The sequence below is a fragment of the Solanum pennellii genome, chromosome 10 (genome assembly GCF_001406875.1).
Source record: "Solanum pennellii chromosome 10, SPENNV200".
NCBI lineage: Eukaryota > Viridiplantae > Streptophyta > Magnoliopsida > Solanales > Solanaceae > Solanum > Solanum pennellii.
The window spans coordinates 2,491,009-2,513,955 of record NC_028646.1 but is presented as its reverse complement, the minus strand read 5'-3'; the positions used below and the strand labels follow the sequence as shown (position 1 = coordinate 2,513,955).

Sequence of the window (22,947 nt, the reverse complement as noted above, 5' to 3'; positions counted from 1 at the left end):
TATTCCTCAATAATATTCAAAATAGTCAATACCTTTCTAGTTGTTGTATTGTCTTTTAGCCTTTAATTTTACACTTCACAGTAACTTTGAATTCAAAACTTCACATTATCCAAAATGTTAATAACTAAAGTAAGAACCATATTTCTCTTAATTTTCTTCGTGTTACGGTTCTTTTCATGTTAGCTATTACTTTTTCAATTGTATGAGCGTCTGTAAAGTTACATCATTGTCTCGTAGAATCAAATTGTTTCTATAAGCATTTTTTATTGATTAACCATAAACCGAATCGTTAAGGACCAAAATTAACAGATAAAAAATCGATAAAAATATCCTATTGATTTAGCATATTTAAAAATAAAAAATCGATATAAATCGAACCAGTAAAACATAAAATCGAATTGAGCCAACCATGCACAACCGCCTACTTGTTAATATTACTTGGGATAAGGCACAAGCACCCCCCGCTTAAGGCGAAATGAACGCAGACCTTAAGTTTCAGCTGCAAACACAATGCAGAACAAAAAAGTTACTATAGGATGGTATACGCGTTGGTTCAACGAATGCATGTAAAACTTACAGTTATAAAATTTGTGGATTCGCACCACAAGATCGTCATTTCCCATGCTGTGTTGTTCTTCTTGAATCCTATTTGCAGAGACATCAGCAGAAGAGCTACAGTGATACAATTCGATGAACTGCAATGTAGGTATTTCCGCTACATCATCAGGAATCTCAGAGAGGCAATAACAGTTCTTCAGAACAAGACTCTCAAGCTTAGGGAATTGAATAGAATTGACTATCCAGTGGATAAGATCAGTACCATCCAACAGTAGGAACTTTAGCTGCTGAAAACGTTCGTCAGTTGACTCCCATTCTGATCCTTGGAAAGCATAATCCTTCAGCTTAAGCACCTCAAGTTCCGGTAACATACAGAGTATTGTCATTTGGTTCCATGGAAGTTGGCACCCCCGCAACGTCAACTTATTGAGGGTTGGTGGGAAAACATCACATTCTTTAAGTATCCATGGTTTAACAAAGAAGCACTTGAGTGTTTCAAGTTTTTCCAACAGAACCAGCTTCTTGAGTTTCCCAGACATCTTTTTAGCAGTCAAGTGCTCTTCTTCACTTTCACGAATTCCTAACTTCTTCAGTTTAGGCATGCCTTTGAAGATGCGCCTTTTGATACTACCAAAGGTAATGTAAGAGAGGGTTTGTAGCTTGGTTAATCCCAGATTAGAGCGACTAAACTCACTTGGATGATAAGAAAAGGCTGGCCACCTGGTTAATCCAAGATTAGAGCGACTAGACGTGCCTTGATAATCTTTTTGTTCAGATTGAACATTAATAAAGTAGCAGCATTTCCTGAAATAGAGATGCCTTAATGGTTCAATCTCCCATATCTCTGCCGGCAAACAAATACTAGCCTGGTGACTGTAACGAATTAGTGTCTGAAGATACCTAAGATTGCATATTGATGGAGGGAGCATAGTAAAACTGGCTAGGGCAAGATACCTCAGTGAAAACAGTTGCCATATTTCACATGGTAGATGGTCAAATGGCTGAAAAGATATATCCAAAACTGTTAACCATGTGAAGTTAGTAAAGGTGATAAACGAATCAACCTGAGAACAGGATCCAGGAGTTCCATCTCTTCCAAAACAAAGAAAGGAACTTGCATGAGGAAGTGAAGGTGGATTAAAAATGATCTCTAAACGTGTCGATGAAGCTCTGTTAAAATTGAAAATGATACGATGCTCAAAAGATGCCACGGATGGAGAAAGAACCACATTTGATTTAGTAAAGTAGATTGATCTCTCCTTCCATGCTTCTCGTATGATTAAATCATGCAACAGATCATGAACCTCGCATGTTTTGACTTTGCCACTTGAGGTCCTTTTCTTAACCATAATAAGACTTCTATCTATAAGATCTTTAAGGTATCCCTCAGCAACTTCTTCGAAGTCCATTTCAAATGTGTATTCTAGAAATTCCGCTGCAATCCATAGCTTGATTAGTCTTGAAACACTAATCTCATAGTCTTTTGGAAAAGCTCCCATATACAGGAAGCATGGCTTCAAGTGATGTGGCAAATGTTTATAACTCAAGGCAAGTAAGTCCATGCATTCTTCTGTTTCCTGACTCACAATTAAACCAATTTTATGTGCCACGTCTTCCCAACAATTTTCCGTCTTGCTGATCTTGGAACAAAATCCAGCCACCACAACTATTGCTAGTGGTAGTCCTTGACATTTCCCAACAATTTGCTTTGTAGCTTTCTCCAGTTCAAGGGGGCAATTCTCCCTTCCAAACACCTTTAAGTTGAACAACTTCAAGCTCCGGTCCACACTTAGGCACCGCATGTAATGAGGAGGACTGCCTGAGCTAGCGTAGATACCAACATTTGCTAGCCGACTAGTAAGTATGACACGGCTTCCATTTTTATCATCTGGAAAAGATCTTTTCACAACATCCCATGCAGTGGTGTCCCACACATCATCCATTGCAATGAGATATCTCCTTCCTTTCAAACTTCTGTAAACTTGTTCTGCCAATTGCTCAGTACTTTTTAGGTAAGTGTAGTCATTGACCAGTGAAAAACACCGCAAGATGCCCAACAACATTTCTCTATGTTGATGCATTTGAGATACAGTAATCCAAGCACGAACGTAGAAGTGATGCTCCATGTAAATATCATCATAAACTTTTCTAGCAAGAGTCGTTTTGCCAATCCCTCCCATGCCAACAATTGAGACGACATCTAGCTTTGAAAGAGGCCCTATAAGTCGAGATTTTGACAGTCATTAAGTCATTATCAAGGTCTAATACAGTAGCTTGGAGATGGGGACTGCATTCTGAATCACTCTCCAGGGTATCCCGTGTTGGTAGAGCATCATTTTCAGTTCGAGCATTCATAACCTTCATCAAATATGCCTTTATGCTATCGGAACCTTCAGTCACTACCTCGTTCTGGAACTCTTCCCAACTTTTTGGATAGAAACCAGTTCTACTCTTTTTCAATTCATATAAGTCGATGCTACCTAGAAGTTCAGTTGCCATACATTTAACCTGCTTTTCCAAATGTTCCACTTCTTCTGGAGCATTTTTAATTGACAAAGAGTCCTCTAAAAATGCATGCCAGGAACTGACTGCTTGACGTAATGCAGGGTAACGAGAATTGTCACCTTTCAGCATTTCCTGCAGTTTTTGTTGAAGAGATACGACAGCAGCATGAGCCATTTCCTCTTCTTCCCTCCCACAGATTGATTTTTTAATTTGAATGAGATTATTCTATGTTGTGCTTAAATTGGCCCTGCAAATATTCCATTTAGACTGATTTTTGTAAGAGAAAACAGAAGGGTAAAGGCAAGAAGGATAAAGAAATAGGAAATTAACTTGCATAAATGTCAGTATATTTATGATGACACTAGCTAAATACTTCCACTGATGTAATTACACACAAGTCCAACGTCCAAATCTGCGATACTGGCATTTACTGTGGACTCTTGATGAGGAAGAGAAGTCGAAAAATCAAACAGCTAAAAGCAAAAGAAAAAAAAAGAACTTTGTTAACCTGTCATCCGAAACTCACTGGTTTAACTAACTCGAATTCATGCTCAAAATCCTGAACCCACCTTTGGACCCTTAGTGCCACCAAAGGGTGAAGGCTCTATACCAGGAGTTTATCCATTATCAAAACTCACTGGTTTAACTAAATCAGAAATGCTTTTCCAAAAACCAAAAACTAAAATCAGATTTTCTTTTTAAAAAGAGTACTTAAAGCAAATACGACAGCAACAACAACAACATACAACGAAACAAAAACACCTAAAGAAAATATTCTCATAAATAGTTTCCAAAACTTTTTCACAGATCAATTAGCTCTCCAAAGTCAAACCAAATCCAAATATATAAGATCTCTTCAAAAACATTTCTTAACCAGAACAGAGAAGGTTCACCAAAATCTCAAGTGATTATAAGAGTTCAGATTCCGAAGGATGACCATACTTCTTAAAAACCCAAAACAGCAAGCAACTAATATTATTTTTTCTGATGACTGCAAGCAACTAATATTATATCATTTTAAAAAGTCCAAACACTCCAGAATAGCAACAGAGAAAACAACAATCAACAACACATAGCTAGTATAATCCCTACCTTCACGGGATAGAGAGGTTGTTATGATAGACAAAGAAAAAAACAAGCAACAACAACATAGCTAGCATAGTCCCTACGTTCGTGGGATAGAGAGGCTGTTCTGATAGACAGAAAAAATAACAATCAACAAAAACATAGATAGTATAGTCCCTACCTTCGTGGGATAGAGAGGTTGTTCCGATGGACAGAGAAAATAACAATCAACAACAACATAGCTAGTTTAGTCCCTACCTTCGTGATATAGAGAGATTGTTTTGATAGACAGAGAAAATAACAATTAACAACAACATACATAGTATAGTCCCTAGTCCCTACTTTCGTGGGATAGAGAGGTTGTTCTGACAGACGGAGAAAATAACAATCAATTTATATATATTCAGAGTTGTAAATTCAGAACAAACATACCAGTCACTGAGCTGAAAAAGATCACAAATGAAAACGCCAAGTGGAAGATGTAATCAAGTAGAATAAAGAAGTACAGGAATTTGTACAAGTGTTAGCAAAGCAAAAGTAATGTTGTAAAGAATATGCATCAAGAGGAATGGGAATAAGATGAAAACAAATGATCAATAATTGATCTTTCACTTTCAACTTGTCAATTTTTAAGCAACCCCACACAATATAAAATGTTCTCATCTGTTTGACTTGAGCAACACTATACAATCCTTTCTTATTTATTTACTTTTGCTTTCTATTCTCCAAAAGGAATCTACATTTTCATCTGAAAAAAGGTTCTATTTTATTTTTAATAATTAACTTCTATTTTAATTTTTGTTTTTTACTACATGATGCTAAAAGTTACACTGTAATTACATTATAACAAACATACATATCATTATAACTATTATATTGTGTAATTACTAGGATGTGCAGGTTGATAATTTTAAGGTGATTTCTAAACACACTCTACATAAGAGGGAGGAAAGAATGTCCATTGAAGAAGAGTTAAGTAATCAGGACAATGAAATCTTTGATTCAAATTGAGGAAGGAATATGATCTTCAACTTGTATATACATTGTGAAGAGGTCCATCAACAGTCTCCTTATAAATATATTGATGTAGTTTTGCACCTTATAGTGAATATTGATGTAATCATCAAAGAGTTGGGACATGGTGAGAATATGAAGTACATAGAAATAGGAAAGTGCAATACTAGAAAGTTTGGGAGCATGTCCAACCCTATCACTAGGATGGAGCTAGAGGGATGTAAGGATTCATTTAAACCCCCTAAGTAATAAAATTACACAATATACAAGGTCATAAAATATTTTTAATGTTATATGGCAGAGGGTGAACCCCTTGGTGAGAATCCTGTCTCCGCCACTGCGCTATCCAGCTAACCTGTTTCATACATGTGCACCATATCAAAGGATGAGTAAAGGCAAAACTGCACGTAAATATGATAAAAAGAACAGTATCCTATCACAAACATAAATACAATGTTAGCATGCAATTTAAGACAGATTTCAGATCAAGAAGAAAACATATACTTGCTACCAAACTATCTTAGGGAAGTTGAGAAATTAGACAATGTGCTGCATAACTAGTGTCAACAATATTACCATGAATAGATAATTAGGACCGCATGGAACAGCGAAAAAGACAGGGTTAAGATCAGTGCTATCAAACCAATTGCACTGTCACTTAAAAGTGATAAAGCAAAGTGCAACTGTTTGATGGCCCAAACCATGCGCTTTAGATGAAATTGAGCTTCAACGCAGGGTACACAAAGTGATCCTAATAAGTAACTGATGATTCTTTGATTCTCAACTTTATCAACACTGGCCACATAACTGTTTCACAAAACGGTACGTACAAATAGTTGCAACATTTTTCATGTCAATTTGTATACTGGTCAAGGTTTGCATAGTTTGACTCTCTAGATGCGAAACATGACAGCTAACATGGGACGGAGGGAGTGGCTTTAAGACAAGGACAAATGTGTGATTGGACTCACTCAGCAAGTGCACACAAACAAACCGAAAGTTCCATATGAAAATATTATTTCTAAGAGGATTCCAATCCCTGAGAAGGTGTTTTAGCACCCCTTCTGTCAGTCCTAATGATATGCGTGCTGAATGAACAAATTAAATCATTTTAGTATTAGTCAACCAATATAACCAGAGATGGAGTGAGGACTTCCCTTAGGGGAGTCAAAATATAAAGGATACACCGACGAAAAAGTCAAGGTAATTCACCATATGAATAAAAAATTTACTTATCTACACAGAGTAACTTTCGAGCAAACCTTGGAGAAGGTGGTTCGACCAATATTCAATACGTAGGCCCACCACTGTATGTACATAGTATCATCCCAAAAAAACCAAGTTGATGAATCATTCCTGGGAAAAGATTCACTTCCCTGGGAGAAAAAAAGGTTTTGTATCATAACTGCGACCTAAATAACTCTTGATATCCTCAGCAGTCACAAAAGAATTAGAAGTTTAGAAGTTGAAACCTCTGCATTAGCCTCATTGCTTGTCAAGGCAGCACGCCAAATTTAAAACAAATGCAGGCCTTAGGGTTCAGCTGCAACATAATAAATGTTACTCTACAGTTTATAGACCGCGGATGTGGAAATATACAAAGGTTTAGACTTTAGATAGAGCAAAAACATTATTATGGGATGGTATTAGTTGATTTTGTAGTTTGTGCAAAAGAAAGTTTTATTCAATGCACCAGAGAATTTGATGAACGAATATAACACTCACAGTTTGGGAATTTGTGGATCCGCACCACAAGATCATCATTTCCCATGCTAATTTGTTCTTCTCGAATCCTATTTGCAGAGTCGTCAGCTGAAGAGCTACAGTGATACAATTCAATGAACAGCAGTGTAGGTATTTCCGCTACATCATCAGGAATCTCATACAGGCAACCACAGTTCTTCAGAACAAGATTCTCAAGCTTAGGGAATTGAATAGAACTGGCTTTCCAGTGGATAAGATCAGTCCCATCTAACAGTAGGAATTTTAGCTGTTGAAAACGTTCGTCAGTTGATTCCCATTCTGATCCTTGGAAAGCATAATGCTTGAGCTTGAGCACCTCGAGTTTGGGTAACTTGCACAGTATCGTCATTTGGTCCCATGGAAGTTGGCACCCCCGCAACGTCAATTTCTTGAGGGTTGGTGGGAAAACATCACATTGTTTAGGTATCCATGGTTTGATAAAGAAACCCTTGAATGTTTCAAGGTGCTCCAACAGAACCAGTTTCTTGAGGTTTCCAGACATTTGCTCAGCTGTCAAGCACTCTTCTTCACTTTCACGAATTCCTAACTTCTTCAACTTGTGCATGCGTTTGAGGACGCGTCTTTTTATACTACCAAAGGTAATGTAAGAGATGGTTCGTAGCTTGGTTAATGCAAGATTAGAGTGCCTAGAACTTCCCAGAGAATCTTTTTGTATAGATTGAACAATAGGAAAGTAGCAGCATTTCCTGAAATAAAGATGCCTTAAGTTTTTGATCTCCCATATCTCTGCCGGCAAACAAATACTAGCCTGGTGACTGTATCGAATTAGTGTCTGAAGATACCTAAGATTGCACACTGATGGTGGGAGAACACTAAAACTGGCGAGGGCAAGATACCTCAGTGTAGATAATTTCCATATTTCACAAGGTAAATGGTCAAATGGCTGAAAACATATATCCAATACAGTTAACCATTTGAAGTTAGTAAAGGTGACAAACGAATCAACCTGAGAACAGCATCTAGGAGTTCCATCTCGTCCAAAACAAAGAAAGGAACTTGCACAAGGAAGTAAAGGTTTATCATAAACATGCTTTAAATGTGTTGATGGGGCTCTGTGAAAATTGAAAATGATTCGATGCTCAAAAGATGCCACTGGTGGAGAAAGAATGACATTTGATTTGGTAAAGTAGATTAATCTCTCCTTCCATGCTTCTCGTATGATTAGATCATGCAACAGATCATGAACCTTGCATGTTTTTACTTCGCCACTTGAGGTCAATTTCTTAACCATAATCAGACTTCTATCTATAAGATCTCTTAGGTACCCGTGGGCAACTTCTTCGAAGTCCTTTTCAGGTGTGCGTTTTACGAATTCCGCAGCAATCCATAGCTTCATTAGTTTTGAAACAGTTATCTCAAAGTCTTTTGGAAAAGCTCCCATATACAGGAAGCATGTCTTCAAGTGAAGCGGCAAATGTTTATAACTCAACGCAAGTAAGTCCATGCATTCTTCTGTTTCCCTACTCACAACCAGACCAATTTTATGTGCTACGTCTTCCCAACAGTCTTCCGTCTTGCTAATCTTTGAACAAAATCCAGCCACCACAACTATTGCTAGTGGTAGTCCTTGACATTTCTCGACTATTTGCTTTGTAGCTTTCTCCAGTTCAAGGGGGCAAGTCTCCCTTCCAAACACCTTTAAGTTGAACAACTTCAAGCTCTGGTCCACACTAAGGCACTGCATGTAATGAGGAGGGCTGCCTGAGCTAGCATAGATACCAACATTTGCAAGTCGACTAGTAAGTATGACACGGCTTCCATTTTTCTCATCTGGAAAAGATCTTTTCACAACATCCCATGCATTGGTGTCCCACACATCATCCATTACAATGAGATATCTCCTTCCTTTCAAACTTCTGTATACTTGTTCTGCCAATTGCTCAGTATTTTTTAGGTAAGTGTTGTCATTAACCAGTGAAAAACACCGCAAAATGCCCAACAACATTTCTCTATGTTGATGCATTTGAGATACAGTAATCCAAGCACGAATGTAGAAGTGATGCTCCATGTAAATATCATCATAAACTTTTCTAGCAAGAGTCGTTTTGCCAATTCCTCCCATGCCAACAATTGAGACGACAGTTAGCTTTGAAGGAGGTCCTATAAGCCGAGATTTGATAGTCATTAAGTCATTATCAAGGTCTAACATAGTAGCTTGGAGATGCGGAATGCATTTTGAATCACTCTCCACGGTATCCTGTGTTGGTAGAGCATCATTATCATTTTGAGCATTCATAACCTTCATCACATATGCCTTTATGCTATCGGAACCTGCAGTCACTACCACTTCCTGGAACACTTTCGAACCTACTGGACTGAAATCAGGTGATCTTTTTTCCAATTCATATAAGTGGATACCATCTAGAAGTTGAGTTGCCAAATCTTTAACCCACTTCTCCAAATGTTCCACTGCTTCTGGAGCATTTCTAACCGACAGAGAGTCCTCCAAAAAAGCATGCCAGGAACTGACAGCTTCACATAGTCTAGGGTAACGCGAATCGTCACCTTTCAGCATTTCCTGCAGTTTTTGTTGAAGAGACACGACAGCAGCGTGAGCCATTCCCACTTTTTCCCTCCAACAGATTGTTTTTTCAGTTTTTATGATAAATTCAATGTTGTGCTTAAATTGACTCTGCAAATATTCCAATTAGACTAATTTTCGTTAGAGAAAATAAAAAGGGAAAGGGAGAAAAGAAAGATACAGGAGAATTAACTTGCATAAATGTCACTATAATTATAGTGACAAGAGCTAAATATCTCCACTAATGTAATAACACACAAGAGGACTCCAACACTGCGACATTCAAATTACGCTAACTGGGATCAATTTTATTGGTTTTTGAGAAAGAAAAGTTGAGAAATCAAACAAACAACAAAAAGCAAAACAACAACATATCCAGTGTGATCCCATAAGTGAGGTCTGGAGCACAAAAAAAAGTTTTAAAAAGAAAAGGTAAGTTAAAGCAGCCTCATTCTGGCTTCTGAAGCTATACATAACCCCTTGTTGAATATCCCAGTTCTTTTTGTAGCAAATTTGACTAAACATTATAAATATCAGGCAAACACATTATGATGAAGTACCACAATTATCCCAGTCTTATTTTTTTTATTCGACTAATTCGAATTTGTGCCACGTATAGCATTAGCCCCTTTAATTAGAAAAAAACAAATAGTATTAGAATAAGGAAACATATTTTGATTCTAGGAAACAGCAAGAAAGAAGACATCAATCATTTTGTATGTATATTCAGAGGTTGCAAATTCAGAAAAAACATACCTTTAGTTCTCAAAACACCAAGTGGAAGCAGTAATGAAGTGAAATAAGACAGTATACCAGTGATAGCAGAGCCAAAATAAAACAAATGATGTGAAGGAGAAACAGTAAGAGAAGTGGGAAAAGAATGAAGTCACTTTCCACACACAACAAAAAAGAAGGAAAGATCACTTTCCAAACTTGTCAATTTCTAGACATAAAATATTAAATATCTCATATGTTTTACTTGAGCAATACTATGCAAGTCTTTCGCCTTTTTCTTTATTGTTTTCTTCCTTTTTTCTAAAAGAAAATTAAAGGTTCCTTATCTTTGGTAGTAGGGTCAGAATAGTCCTTTTAAGTTTATCAAATAGAGCACTTTTGGTTTCCATCAAATATTTATCAAACTCTGATTGAAATGGACCAAAAATAACATAAACTACAAATGGCGTACTTCCAAATGTGAGTTCCCATTAAGTACTTCTCATTTTCACTGTTCTAATTAAATTTATCAATTGGAGTTTGGTAAATATCTGATGAAGAGCAAAAGTGCTCACTTTTGACAAACTTAAAGGACCAAAACTGCTCAAGTGATACTTAAGGGACTATGTTGAATCTACTACCAAAGATAACGGACTATTTATGTTGTTTTCTCTAATTACACCTGTACAACCAAACGTGATGCTGGGAATTACACTGTAACTGTATTATGACAAACAGCCATGTCTTTGTAACTACTCCCTCTAGCTTCATTCATGTGGCATCCTATCATTTTTAGTTTGTCCCAATATGAATGTCATCTTTCTATATTTAGAAATAATTCAACTTTAAAATTCTCATTTTACCTATAATGAAATAATTTTTAAGTCATACTGATACAAATGTCTAAAGCTTCTTTTAGACAATAAGTTTCAAAAGTCTTCCATACAAACTTAATTTTCCCGGTTAGTCAAATAATGTCACCTAATTGAAATAGAGTACTATACTGTGTAATTAATAAGATGTACAGCCTAGTAATTATACAACAATTTTTGAACACACTCTATATAAGATGGGAGAAAAAGATACATTCACAAAGTTGTTAAGGAATAAGGACAACTAAACCTTTACATCAAAGTGAGGAAAGAAAATAATCTTCAAATTGTACATATATATGGTAAGGAGGTCCATCAGCAGTGTCCCTATAAATTTCCTGATGTTTTACTATTTTCTTCCTCTCTTTTTTTTCGTTTAGCACCTTGTTGTGAATATTGATGGCATCATCAAAAGCATGAGACACAGGGAGAATACAAAGTATATATATAAGAGCAATGACTAGTAAGTTTAAGCCAACCTATCCTCAGGGCAAAGCTAGAGGGATGGAACGGATCCATCCAAACCCATTTTATTGGGGAAGTGCACTGTATATACAGTAGATGATGAACCCCCGTGGAGAAAATTCTATCTCCGCCACTGCGCTATCTTGCTTGCTTGCTTCATCCAGTTACATCATTTTCTCCTGCAAACATGATGCATGAAAATGACATAAAAGAGAGTTATCATAACATGTTTGATGCAGAAAATGAACCAAATGACCAGGTTGACTTTTCAAAAATCAGAAGACCAGGCCTACTAACCTTCTAGTTAGCAACTTCAGAAGTCGACGCGATTTACTGACTAAATATCTGGAGGATAGATGACAAGCTTGAACACATTGTCCTTGATATCTCCTTCTTGTTTCTCCTGCTGAATAATCCTGGCAGATGCTGCAGCAGCGGGAGTGGGCCAAAAGAGCTCCATATTCTGGAGGGAAGAAACCTCCACTAAACCAAATGGGATTTCATTAAGGCTTGAGCAGTGTTTAAGGAAAACTTGTTGCAGTCTAGGGAAGTGATGGCCTGAAGCATTCCAGTGTTCCAAATTCGTCCTTCCAATATGCAAGACCCGAAGCAGACGGAAGCCTCCATCAAGCGGTTCCCACTGTGTTCCCTTAAAAGCATAGTCTTTGAGTTTCAGCACTTCAAGATTTGGCAGCATACCTAGTGTAGATATATGGCTCCAATCAAGGAAGGTGTCTGATAAAGTCAGCTTCTTCAGGTTTGGCGGGAACTTGTACGATTGGGGAAGACCGGGTATTTGACATTGGGATGGGGGGAGAGGAAATGTGTCATTAAGCAGCTTCAGAGTCTCCAGGTTGTCCAATTTGGCAAGATTATCAAACAAGCTTGAGTCTCCATTTGTAGCCACAAGTGTAGCTAACTTCCCACGAATTCCTAACTTCCTTAGACCAGGAGTTCGTGCCAATATATTTTCTTTACAACAATCAGGCAAAACGGTGGAAATGGTCTGGATGTTTCTTCTTACAAATGGATCCGCATTATCCTTCCGTGTTTTGGCTGGAGGACCACGTAAACAGCTCAACCCACTTGTGTACAAGTGCTTGAATTGGGACATTTTCCATATATCCACTTGAATGTCAAGCTCACGTGACTTTGTCCCGACAATTAGTGTCTCAAGGTTCCAAAGTTTGGAGATTGATGCAGGAAGCACCCTGAAATTTCCTGAAAGAGCTATATACCTCAAATGAACTAGCTGCACTATCTCAGTTGGAAACCTTGGAAAATTGATATACTTTAAGTCCAACACCCGTACCAATCTAAATGCTTCATGGAGGAAAGATGTATGTTCACGAAGCAATTCCATTTCTTCCGAGGCAAAACACAAGAAAGAACGGACATTTGGACCAAAAGGCCTTGAGGTTATGAAGTCCAGAAAATGTGAATGCACGCAAAGACGACGATGATATTTGGAAATCGGGCTCAAAGAATGATTCTGAGCAGATTCTTTGAACACCTCCAGGAATTTCTCCTCAGAACCCATTTTTACACTCAAATCTCGCAACATATCATGAATGCGACAAGTCTTAATTCGCCCACTGGCCCTCTTCTTCGCGACTAAAACTAGATTTCTGTCAACAAGATCCTCAAGATATTCTTCTGCTGTATCCTCCAAGCATTCTTGCCCCATTTTCTGTACGAATCCTTCACTAGTCCACAATCTGAGTAATTTCCACACAGGAATTTCAAAGTCTTCAGGGAAGACCCCGAAATAGATGAAGCACACTTTCAAGTGATCAGGTAAATGCTTATAACTCAGTGCTAGAACATCCATGCATTGCTTTGGATCCCTAGCAACATATGAACTAACATCATTAGCAATTTTCTTCCACCAGTCACGTGTTTTTTCTTTCTTTAAGAGAAGACCTGAGACTACAACAATTGCAAGCGGTAGCCCATAGCATTTTTTGGCAATTTGTAGTCCAATATCTTCTAACTCTAAGGGGCAGATTCCTTTGCGGAAAACCTTCTTTGAGAGGAGCTCCCAACTTTCTTCATGAGTCAGAAATCGTAAATGGTGAGGGAGACCTTCAGGGTTAGCATGCAATGCGACCTCTGTGTTTCGAGTTGTTAATAATATTCTGCTCCCGCTAGCTGTCTTTGGGAAAGCCATTTGGAGGTCATCCCAAGCCTCCATTGTCCAAACATCATCAATGACAACAAGGTATCTCTTGCTTCTCAAATGACTAAACAGTTCTCCGGCCAATTTTTCATCATTCATTTTATACATTTCATCTGTGATGAGACTTAAAGAATCTAAAATTCCAAGAAAGACCTCCTTTCGACTATACTGCTGAGACACATAAATCCATGCACGGTTATAGAAGTGGAATTCAATGGAAGGATCAGTATAAACCTTTTTAGCTAAAGTTGTCTTTCCCAGGCCACCCATCCCGACAATCGAGATGATCTCTAACTCCTCTGACCCATTGGTAAGTCGACTACTTATTTTCCTAGCCTCGTCATCAAAGCCCACCACATTTTCTTCTTCCACCATCGGAACTCTCTTTTGTGGTGGACTTCTATGAGAAGACTCTCCACCATGTAAGCTTTGAATCCCAAACATCTTCTTGTCATAAATTTCCTTCACCTTCACCTTGATCGATTCAATTTCCTTTGCAACATTTCGAAGCTTTGACGAGTGATCAAATACGTGAAAGGCTCGCCTGACAGTGCTCCTAGCCTTTTGCATTGCTGCATTAGTCACGAACGTGTCAATTATATCCTCTGCCTCATAAGCCACAACAGTGATTTGGCTTACCAACTCTCTCACATATTCATACTCACTCCGCTTCTCCCGAGAGTCCTTAAGAAAAGCTTTCATCAAACTAAGCTCTCTGTGAAGAGACTCAACTTCATCCTTAACTCCTGAAAGCAAATCCACATGATAAAGGAGTAGTTGTTTCAAATTTAACAAGAGAAATTCGACAACCGCATCAGCCATCTCTCTCAATAGTGTGCACTCTCCCTGAAGAAATCTGAAAGTGCAAGATGCCTGGAATCAATTTTCAGCTAGAGCACCATGTAAACAGATGTATTCTCTTTGTAGGAACACAAATACATAGTAATAGATTCAACACTTGCATATACATACTACGACAACAACAACAACAAACTCAGTATAATACGCAGACCTTACCCTTACCACAACAACAACAAACTCAGTATAATACGCAGACCTTACTCTTACCTTGTGATTTTGGCTATTATAATTCAAAAGTTTTCCTCGAAAATCTAAAGTGCATGACTAACTTCCCATAGCAATAGTCCAATTACAACAACATATCCAGTGAAATTTCATAAGTCGGATTTGGGGAGAATAGAGAGTACGCAAACCTTATCATTTACCCATACCTCGTGGAGGTAGATAGGTTGTTTACAAACCACCCTCCGCTCAAGTGCAGCAAATCAAAGTAATTACGAAAAGGAAAAAACGGAGTGAAAAAAAAAACATGACAATAATTCCTATACCAAAACAATAATTATTTCTCCTACATACAAGCCTCAAAAGTCTAAGAAAATTTTGGTTCTTAATAATTTGAAATATTTCCCTGAAACCATTTTTTAAAAACTTTTTCCCAAAGTTGAACTCCGAAAAATATATTTGGCCAACGAAAAAAAAGCTCTATTCACTTTTTTCACTAAAAATTAGTCCAGAAAAATCAAAAACAACTCCAAATTTGTATTTATAGCTAAATTCAACTCCAATTTTTAAATATCATTTTCACTTGCAAAAAAAAAAACTATTTTTTTTCAAATATTCACAATTTTCATGGCCAAAGGCCTCTAAATTTGGGGGAAAAAGGTCCAAATTGCTCAATTTTATCCTTCATTATACCTCTGAAGCTCAGATTATTTCTTTTAATCCCAAAATTGCAAATAAAAATATGCTAAAAGACTATAATTAAAAAGAATGGAAGAATCAGAAGACTTACCAGTTGTTTGGTATTAGAAATAAGTTTTTTTTTTCTCAAAAGCAACTTTTATGAGAAAAATTAAAAATTGAAGCTCAATATATGGAAAAGCAAGAATTTTTATGAATTCTATTTTTTTTAGATTTTTTTAAAATGATTTTTTTCCCCAAAAATGCAATGAAAGACTTTGAGATCTTTTAAGTCAACTTTAGGGGTTGTTTGGTGACAAGAGTAGATTTTGAATTATATCAAAGATCAATAATTAATATCGAGACATTAAAATATTTTTTCAATTCATTTTTATTGATTCTCTATTTTAAAATTAGATTTTTATTTTTATTTATTACTTTTAACGGATTAAGAAAAGATAAATATTTTTTTAAACCTATGATGTTATTTAGAATATAACAAATCAAACGGTTAATAAAAAAATAACATTAGAATAACTAACCTTTAATACAATGTATTTTAAAACCAAACAATGCCATTAGTTTTTTTCAAAAATTAAATATATTATAGTATGTTATCGTAGATTTAATTAATTTGATAGTTGACCTCAAAAAACCCGAAGTCTTTCATTTCTGTCTACTCTTTTTTCCCCTATCTGGTACACGAGCCTATTCAAGTGAAATTCTTTCTACTAAATCTTTTTTATATTTAAAGGTTAAAATCGAGAACTCTAATTCAGTTTTTTTAGTTCAAAAGTCAAACTCAAGAACAACAATAACATATTCCGTATAATCTTAAAAGTGGAGTGTGACAAGCAGAGATATTGTTTCCAAATTCCAATTAACCCTCAACTCATTAGATAGACTTCAAGACACTCTACTACCCTACTTCATGTCAACCCGAGCATGGATCGAGAGCCCAAACGGGGATAGACGTGTCTCTGACCCCATACAAGTATATAAATGACACTTGGATCTGACTCAATCTCGAAAATTAATACATAAAAGGAAGATTGCAACATCCATTTCCCAATCAATATGGGACTCTAACGGAATCCTCCAGAAATACATTATTTTTTGAGAATCTAACATGCAACCGTTGACATTTTCTCCTAACCACTTCTAGTAGCCATCCCTTTCTTTATATACTTGAAAGAATATTGGAGATACAATATCTAACCTCCAGTTTACACAAGTTTTACAGACATTATAAATACAACAATGAGATAAATTTGGAGCATAAAACAAACTTCTAAGTTGGGAGTCACCAAAAAGCATAGCAGTATCCTCTCCTCACACTCTGGAATTCAAGGCTTCTTGAACAACTAGTTAGCTCTCCGATTTTTGAATTGACAGTTGTACTATCACCTCATTTGGTAGGCAGCACTAGAAGATGGCGCGTAGGGGCAGGCCATTGTCTTCCTTTCTTTTCTTTTAACAATCTGTAGCTTTGGTGATCTTGGTTTAGTCACTTGTTTGGAAGACCTGTCACGCGTGAAAGTTTTAGAATATGCAGAGAAACAGGAATGTAGAAAAAATAAGAAGAGAAACTCGCGAACTTGCTGTACATACTTCTGAGGTAGAAAAGGATGATCAAATTTAGGCACCGGTCTTGCATGGGGGACCAAAGTTCTCCTCAGTTGTTTCAATGCTTTCTCTTCCTCCATCTAATCCATGAATGAAAATAACAAGAAATTTAGAGAAGTTTACACATATCAGCTTAATGTAAGTCATTAAGCATAGCATTCGTCATGTTAGTGCCATTACTAGGATGCCATGCTCTCATATCTTGCAGATATAGGACTAAGGAGTCTCATACGCGTTACAGAATTTATGCAAGTTCCAAAGCAATCAAGAGGTTCAAGTCTCATTTATGTCATAAACGAAATAAGAATTAAATCCGATTTCATCACAAAATTAGATCAAATAACACAAAATCAGGATGCATTACCATTCTTGCAGATTCTGTCTCTTCTCTATACCTCTTATGCATCACCTCTTTCTGCTTAATCTGCAGAACAAACTTGTGACCTGAGCATTGGATGACTAGCAGCAACAGCTAAATATGTTTGATTCTACGATGGGAATGAAATTACCTTCTTATCGAACTCAGCTCTATCAAGAGAACGGTGATCTACATTCAGTTTAAAGTCCTGAACTTCAGTGAGGGGTTTACGTACTTTCTCAGGAAGTGGAATAGGGTCCCTGCATTAATGTTCAAAAAATTATAACCCCATGGTGGTACTGAAAATATGACACAGTATGGAAAAGCTTATTCTTTTATATATCTTACTCGGCCAAGACTGGTTGAGCCTTAAAATTCCTCATTTTTGCTTCTTCCTCCTCCATTCTTCGCCTTTCTTCCATTTGCTTCCACGTCTCCTGCTCATGCTTAACAAGACTCTCCAATTGGAAAGGTTCTGGTCTTGTGCACCGCTTAGGTTCTGGCTTTGGTGGAATCTGGCATGACAAAATAAGGTAATGACGAACGTAAGAATGTGTTTGTGGACAAGATCCACACTTTAGAGTAGAGGTAAGAAAAGATTGGTTAAGTACCACTGGATAATCAGTGGTGTATGGATATGGAGTTGCTTTGCGCATTCTGGACCTCTCCTCCTCGATTTGTTTATGTAGAATTTCTGTGAACAATTTCCTCTCTTTCTCCGCCCCTCGTTCCTGAATGCAATGGAAAGCCAAGCCATGAGGAACTGTTTTAAGCTAAAAAGGAAAAAAAACAAGAACATAAAAACTACATACCTCAGTGGAGAGATGGAAGGGATTTGGAGAGGTGTTTCTAGGAATAGTCTTGTCGTTTTGAGGTTCAGAATTAAGGGAAAGCTGAAAACATAGAGAAAGATACAATGAGAAGAAAATGAGGGAAGGATGGTAAGATTATAGTAAGAAACATGACAATGTTAGACCTTGTCAAACAGCATATCAGCTACATTGGCTGGGGGTGGAATTCGTTCATCGGTGGCAAAATGAAATTCTTGAGGCACTGTCACCTGCCTCTTTGTGTTGCAGAACATCCCGAAATCTCCTTTACTTTCAAAAATCTACAATTTGAGGAGGAAGTCAGCAACAAGGGAAAAACTAGAGACCAAGAGTTTTCCTGTATAGTGATCGGTAGGTGGCTATCATTACCTTCTTATTCAAAGGCCTTGCCTTAAATTTGGGAACTTTTTCGAGTTCTTCCTTTTCCATTTCTTTGGAGCTTCTAATCCTTGGAGGTCGAGCTCTTAGTGATGTTTTAAGAACAGGTGACTTTGGGGCTGTAAGATGCGACGATTTCCACTGATGACTCTGCGATGAATGAATTGCTATATTCAGTAATTTAAACAAATAAATTTGTTTTTTATCAAGTGATTACAGGAAGCACTCCCTGTACCTGAGTAGATTCTATCGATGCAACTGTTGATGTTTCCGCATTTTGATTTGCTCGTGCCATTGTTTGCAAATGAAATTCCTGCAGAAGTAAGATACAAAATTTATATCGAATTTACGCTGAAAATTATGACTTTGGCAATCTATATGATACCTTAAATTCTGGAAGTTGAGGTATACTCTTCGGTAAAGTTGGTAGAGTTGGAACTTCCAATATCTGTTGCAAATATTCAAGATAAAATTGGAAGGTAAGATCAAAAGATGCAGTTAAAAATCGCGAAAGGGGTGAACGGATGTCTAACATGAGGTACCTTTTTGTTCAACGGGCGAGCCTTAAACTTTGGAATTTTGGCCATCATTTCTTCCTCTTGCTCAGCTGAACTCTTGACTCTTGTTGGACGAACACGTTGAGCTGTTACAAATTCAGGTTCTTTAGGCCTGGTCAATATGAGCTTATGCTTCCTCTGCATCTGTCCAGCTGGATCATCCTGGAAAGTGAAAATACTTTAGAAGAAGTGTAAGAGGAAAAAGCTAGTTAATATTCAAGTAAAGCTCCAGTGACTTACATGTGTAGTAGAACTGCTCATGCGAGGCAGTGACATCTCCCTGGTGCTAGATTGGAACTTTTTCATCATTTCTGCTATCGAAACAAATGGGGCAACTGGTTCCCGAACATACATCTTAAGAGGAGAAACAAAGTTAAGTTAGAATCACAACACCCAAATTTGTGAAGATTCCAAAATGCAAGTAAAGGAAAATGTCGTCATGCAAACCTTTCTATCCTGTTTATGAACTTCGGCAGTCGAAGAGAACAAGGTGGAACTGCTGCTAGCAATCCCAACTTTGGTTTTGTGAGGCAGATTCTGGGGTTTGACATTGAGAATCTACCATTTTCGGAGGAAAGAAGAAGCACGGTCAGCTAAAAAATGAAATATTATGTATGTCCCGAATAAGATCTGAAAGATAAATTCACCTGTCTGGATTTTCCGCCTTCTAGTTTCTGTCTTTTTATAGCTTGGTTTTCTTGGGAAAGATTATGTGCTCCAACAGCACTTTTCGCGATTGTTTGCCTACACATCAAAAGCAATTCGTTATTTCTATCAGGGCAAACTTTTTTGGAATGACCAAACAAAAAAAAAACAGCGCTAAGAAGCTAAAACCATTAACTTACTTTCTGACACTAGCTGGATTACTACTCTTCTTCAGCTGTGACTGTTGCAGGTGAGCTTTTGACTTTAATGCTGAAGGGTTTCTAATAATGCTGGCAATCTTTTTAGCCGTCTGTCGCTTCTTGGAATCAGTCTTCTCGTCACTCTTCTGAGATATCATCGGTGGTGCAGGGGTGCTAACTTCTGTCACAAAAAAGGGCATTATTAGATGCATTATGAGCTGACGCGGGGGGAGGGGGGGAATACAAGTGACAAAGCCAAATGATAACGCCTTCAGCGTAACCAACCTTCCACATTTGACTGCTGCTGTACAGATTCCTGCTAGTAAATAAAACCAAATTGAGAAATAGATCCCACAAATAGTGATAAAAGTGCTGTGCTTTCTGCAAGATGTGGATACATACCAGATTAGCAAGACTGCTACCAGATTCTTCGGTAATCTCTGTTGGCATAACCTCTACCTTACTTCCAGAAGAAGCAAGCTCAGCTGCAGGTTCTTCAATCTCATTCGGCATTACAGCTACCTTACTTCCAGAAGAAGCGGGCTCAGCTGTGTGTTCTTCAATCCCATTTGGCATTACCTCTACCTTACTTCCAGAAGAAGCGGGCTCAGCTGCGCATTCTTTTATCTCATTTGGCATTAGCTCTACCTTACTTCCAGAAGAAGCGGGCTCAGCTGCCCGTTCTTTAATCTCATTTGGCTTTACCTCTTCCTTACTTCCAGAAGACTTGAGCACAGCTGCAGGTTCTTCAATTCCATTTGACCTTACCTCTTCCCTACTTACAGAAGAAGAGGGCTCAGCCACAGGCCTGTTTCAGATAAACAATGAACAATCAGTACATTTTGAGTAGGAACGTGATGTCAAATGAAAGGAATACGAATTCGCGTCAAATTCATCTTAATCAGTAGACCTTGCATTGTCCTGCAATTCTTCGTCTTTCGTAAAATCACATAGGCTCTCAAGTTGAATTGTTCTACCACTCTTCTTGATTCTTTGCATAAAAGCTGCCAAAGACAAAAAAGAAATAGCCAATCAGAATTTCGTCATCAATTTTCCAATGTCTTGAAATAGAAAAGAAATCATCTGACAGATGAAGCAAGGCAAATATTTCTCCATGTCATCTCTGGTTGCATGTCTAAGGTCTCAAAGTAGTAAATTTCTGTTCATATAGGAGTTGAACAACTCATTCTCTGATCATGTTTGTAAAGGGTTGTATGAGAATGCTGCCAAAATCAGGCAATCAATTATGTCCAAGGCTTAATGCTGGTGAGACACTGATACTGAACAAGTATTACTATTTGAAAAGAGGGTCAAAGAATTCTTGAAATTGAAACGAGGGAAGCAGGACAGGGCCAGCAATGTATTCCGCTCAGATATAGAACGGATCGACTCAGGGCGTGGAACAACTTGGATTTGGAGGTAAGTTTGGGACCCATGCTAAAGTGAATCTATACACTCTAGCCAATTCTCAAAGAAGTAATACATGAACTTCCTTTCAAAATAGATAAAAATTGATTGGGTTGGAGGGAGAAGGATGAATTAGAGCAACAAAGAGCTAAATCTCAGTGGATCATGGCAGCAACTTCACTCTACCACTTACAATACTTGTCTCGCCTATTTAGGTCACTCACGAAGCATTCTACCGCTACTCTATGGAAATCGTACTTCAAAGTTGACTCATTCCCTCCCTCTCTCCCTCTACCTAACCGTAAGGCTATAAAAACAATGGGAAGAAAAGTCTTATTTCTGGCATAAATGCTGCATAAGCCAACACAGAGATAACCAAAAATCAACCTCACATTGCAATTGATACTTTTTTTTCTGAATTGCACTCAACAACAGCAACACAGATGGTTATCAATCTACATTGATCATATAAAATGAATGATATACCCACACTCCCTTAATCAAAATATCCCACAAATGAACAAAAATCTTATAATCTCCATTCAAATTTCGGCTCCATCAATCCAAATTACTCTTATGAAACTCTTTTTCTGTATCATTCAAAATTATAACCCTAAAATTTTGAAATTATGATCAAAATACAAAACTACGTTAATTGGGAAAATATACACACTAATCCAACTACCAAACCCTAAAAAAAGTGTGAAAACCCCAAAAATCACAATCGATTGAAACTTGAAAGCATTAAAAGCAATAAAATTCAAAGTAGACAGACTTACGAGAAGGAGCATAGCTAATTGAAATCTCGAACCATAATTCAGCCTTCCGCTTATCCTCATCAGTCTCTCCATTGATGAAGTCATAGAATCTCGGTGCCGAGAACTCATAATCATCATCCATAACAACTGAGTTCAAATCCGCCATTTTCTTCCACTTTCACAATATCTCTGCAACAAAATGATGCGAATCGTTTTCCTCTGTACTCGCGATTTTGCGAGAAAAAAAAAAGGAAAAATTGATTGATTCCTCTCTGTGTCTTCCCAAAAATGAAAAAAACAGAGTAGCAAATTGGGATTTACTTAGAGATTTTGAATGTAACGGTCGAATTTTTTGAAAAAGAAAGAGCTTTAAGTGACTTTTGGAATGTGCACTACTGTATAACGGCTAGTAGAAGGGAGATTTATGTCCTAATATAAAATAATATTTTCCGAGTTGTAAAAATTGTTACTAATATTTATATTAGGATAAATTACACGAGTTTAATATTATCAAAAATTGAAATTAATAATATATCTTTCTTAAATAATAAATATCAAGATGAATATGTATATTTATTTTTCATTCAAACAACTAAGTTTGAACTCTTAATTATTTAAGTAGTATAACATGAGGAAGATATTAGATGAATAATTTTACTTATATTTTATTCAAATAAAAATAAACAACTATTATTGTCATAATCAAAGTCTAAACTCTTAATTATTTAAGGTCCATAGCAAGAGGAAGATATTTTTCAAATCTTAGCATTGAAAAACAACTCAATTTTTTATACTTCTCATTTAATTTTGATATCATATCATTATTTTAT

At 37.1% G+C, this 22,947-nt stretch overlaps 3 protein-coding genes and 1 pseudogene across 9 annotated transcripts; all 4 read right to left on the bottom strand.

Annotated features, from left to right (window-relative positions):
• Window positions 1-312: 312 nt before the first annotated feature.
• On the bottom strand, window positions 313-6,685 carry LOC107002324 (annotated as a pseudogene). Its single transcript, XR_003574914.1, has 5 exons — window positions 6,615-6,685; window positions 6,405-6,518; window positions 4,310-5,497; window positions 578-3,310; window positions 313-499 (listed from the first exon to the last, which is right to left on the bottom strand). The product of XR_003574914.1 is annotated as a putative late blight resistance protein homolog R1B-14 (transcript).
• Window positions 6,686-6,707: 22 nt separating this feature from the next.
• LOC107032621 (putative late blight resistance protein homolog R1B-14) lies at window positions 6,708-11,630 on the bottom strand. Of its 2 annotated transcripts, none has more exons than XM_027912603.1 (2): window positions 11,493-11,630; window positions 6,708-9,538 (listed from the first exon to the last, which is right to left on the bottom strand). In XM_027912603.1, the coding sequence occupies exon 2, from the start codon at window positions 9,464-9,466 to the stop codon at window positions 6,827-6,829; it is 2,640 nt and encodes an 879-aa protein (XP_027768404.1). In that variant the 5' UTR covers window positions 9,467-9,538; window positions 11,493-11,630; the 3' UTR covers window positions 6,708-6,826. The 2 variants fall into 2 exon arrangements, with proteins under 2 accessions (XP_027768404.1, XP_015089703.1); XM_015234217.2 differs by lacking the exon at window positions 11,493-11,630 and adding an exon at window positions 10,184-11,083.
• LOC107002325 (putative late blight resistance protein homolog R1B-14) lies at window positions 11,241-15,624 on the bottom strand. Of its 2 annotated transcripts, none has more exons than XM_015200299.2 (3): window positions 15,471-15,624; window positions 11,776-14,513; window positions 11,241-11,657 (listed from the first exon to the last, which is right to left on the bottom strand). In XM_015200299.2, the coding sequence occupies exon 2, from the start codon at window positions 14,477-14,479 to the stop codon at window positions 11,816-11,818; it is 2,664 nt and encodes an 887-aa protein (XP_015055785.1). In that variant the 5' UTR covers window positions 14,480-14,513; window positions 15,471-15,624; the 3' UTR covers window positions 11,241-11,657; window positions 11,776-11,815. The 2 variants fall into 2 exon arrangements, with proteins under 2 accessions (XP_015055785.1, XP_027768402.1); XM_027912601.1 differs by lacking the exon at window positions 15,471-15,624 and adding an exon at window positions 14,872-14,895.
• Window positions 15,625-16,374: 750 nt separating this feature from the next.
• Window positions 16,375-22,511, bottom strand: LOC107002326 (protein TPX2-like). 4 transcript variants are annotated; one of them, XM_015200300.2, is made up of 20 exons: window positions 22,139-22,283; window positions 20,863-20,956; window positions 20,355-20,760; window positions 20,238-20,271; window positions 19,953-20,133; window positions 19,755-19,851; window positions 19,555-19,665; window positions 19,348-19,461; window positions 19,093-19,269; window positions 18,936-18,998; window positions 18,786-18,863; window positions 18,542-18,700; window positions 18,319-18,453; window positions 18,155-18,235; window positions 17,954-18,073; window positions 17,691-17,857; window positions 17,494-17,602; window positions 17,349-17,408; window positions 16,970-17,064; window positions 16,375-16,882 (listed from the first exon to the last, which is right to left on the bottom strand). In XM_015200300.2, exons 1-20 carry the CDS (start codon window positions 22,281-22,283, stop codon window positions 16,762-16,764), a joined length of 2,547 nt encoding a protein of 848 aa, XP_015055786.1. In that variant the 3' UTR covers window positions 16,375-16,761. The 4 variants fall into 4 exon arrangements, with proteins under 4 accessions (XP_015055786.1, XP_015055788.1, XP_015055787.1 ...); XM_015200302.2 differs by having other exon boundaries at window positions 16,762-16,882; window positions 19,953-20,130; window positions 22,139-22,511; XM_015200301.2 differs by having other exon boundaries at window positions 16,762-16,882; window positions 20,238-20,268; window positions 22,139-22,511.
• Window positions 22,512-22,947: the final 436 nt, after the last annotated feature.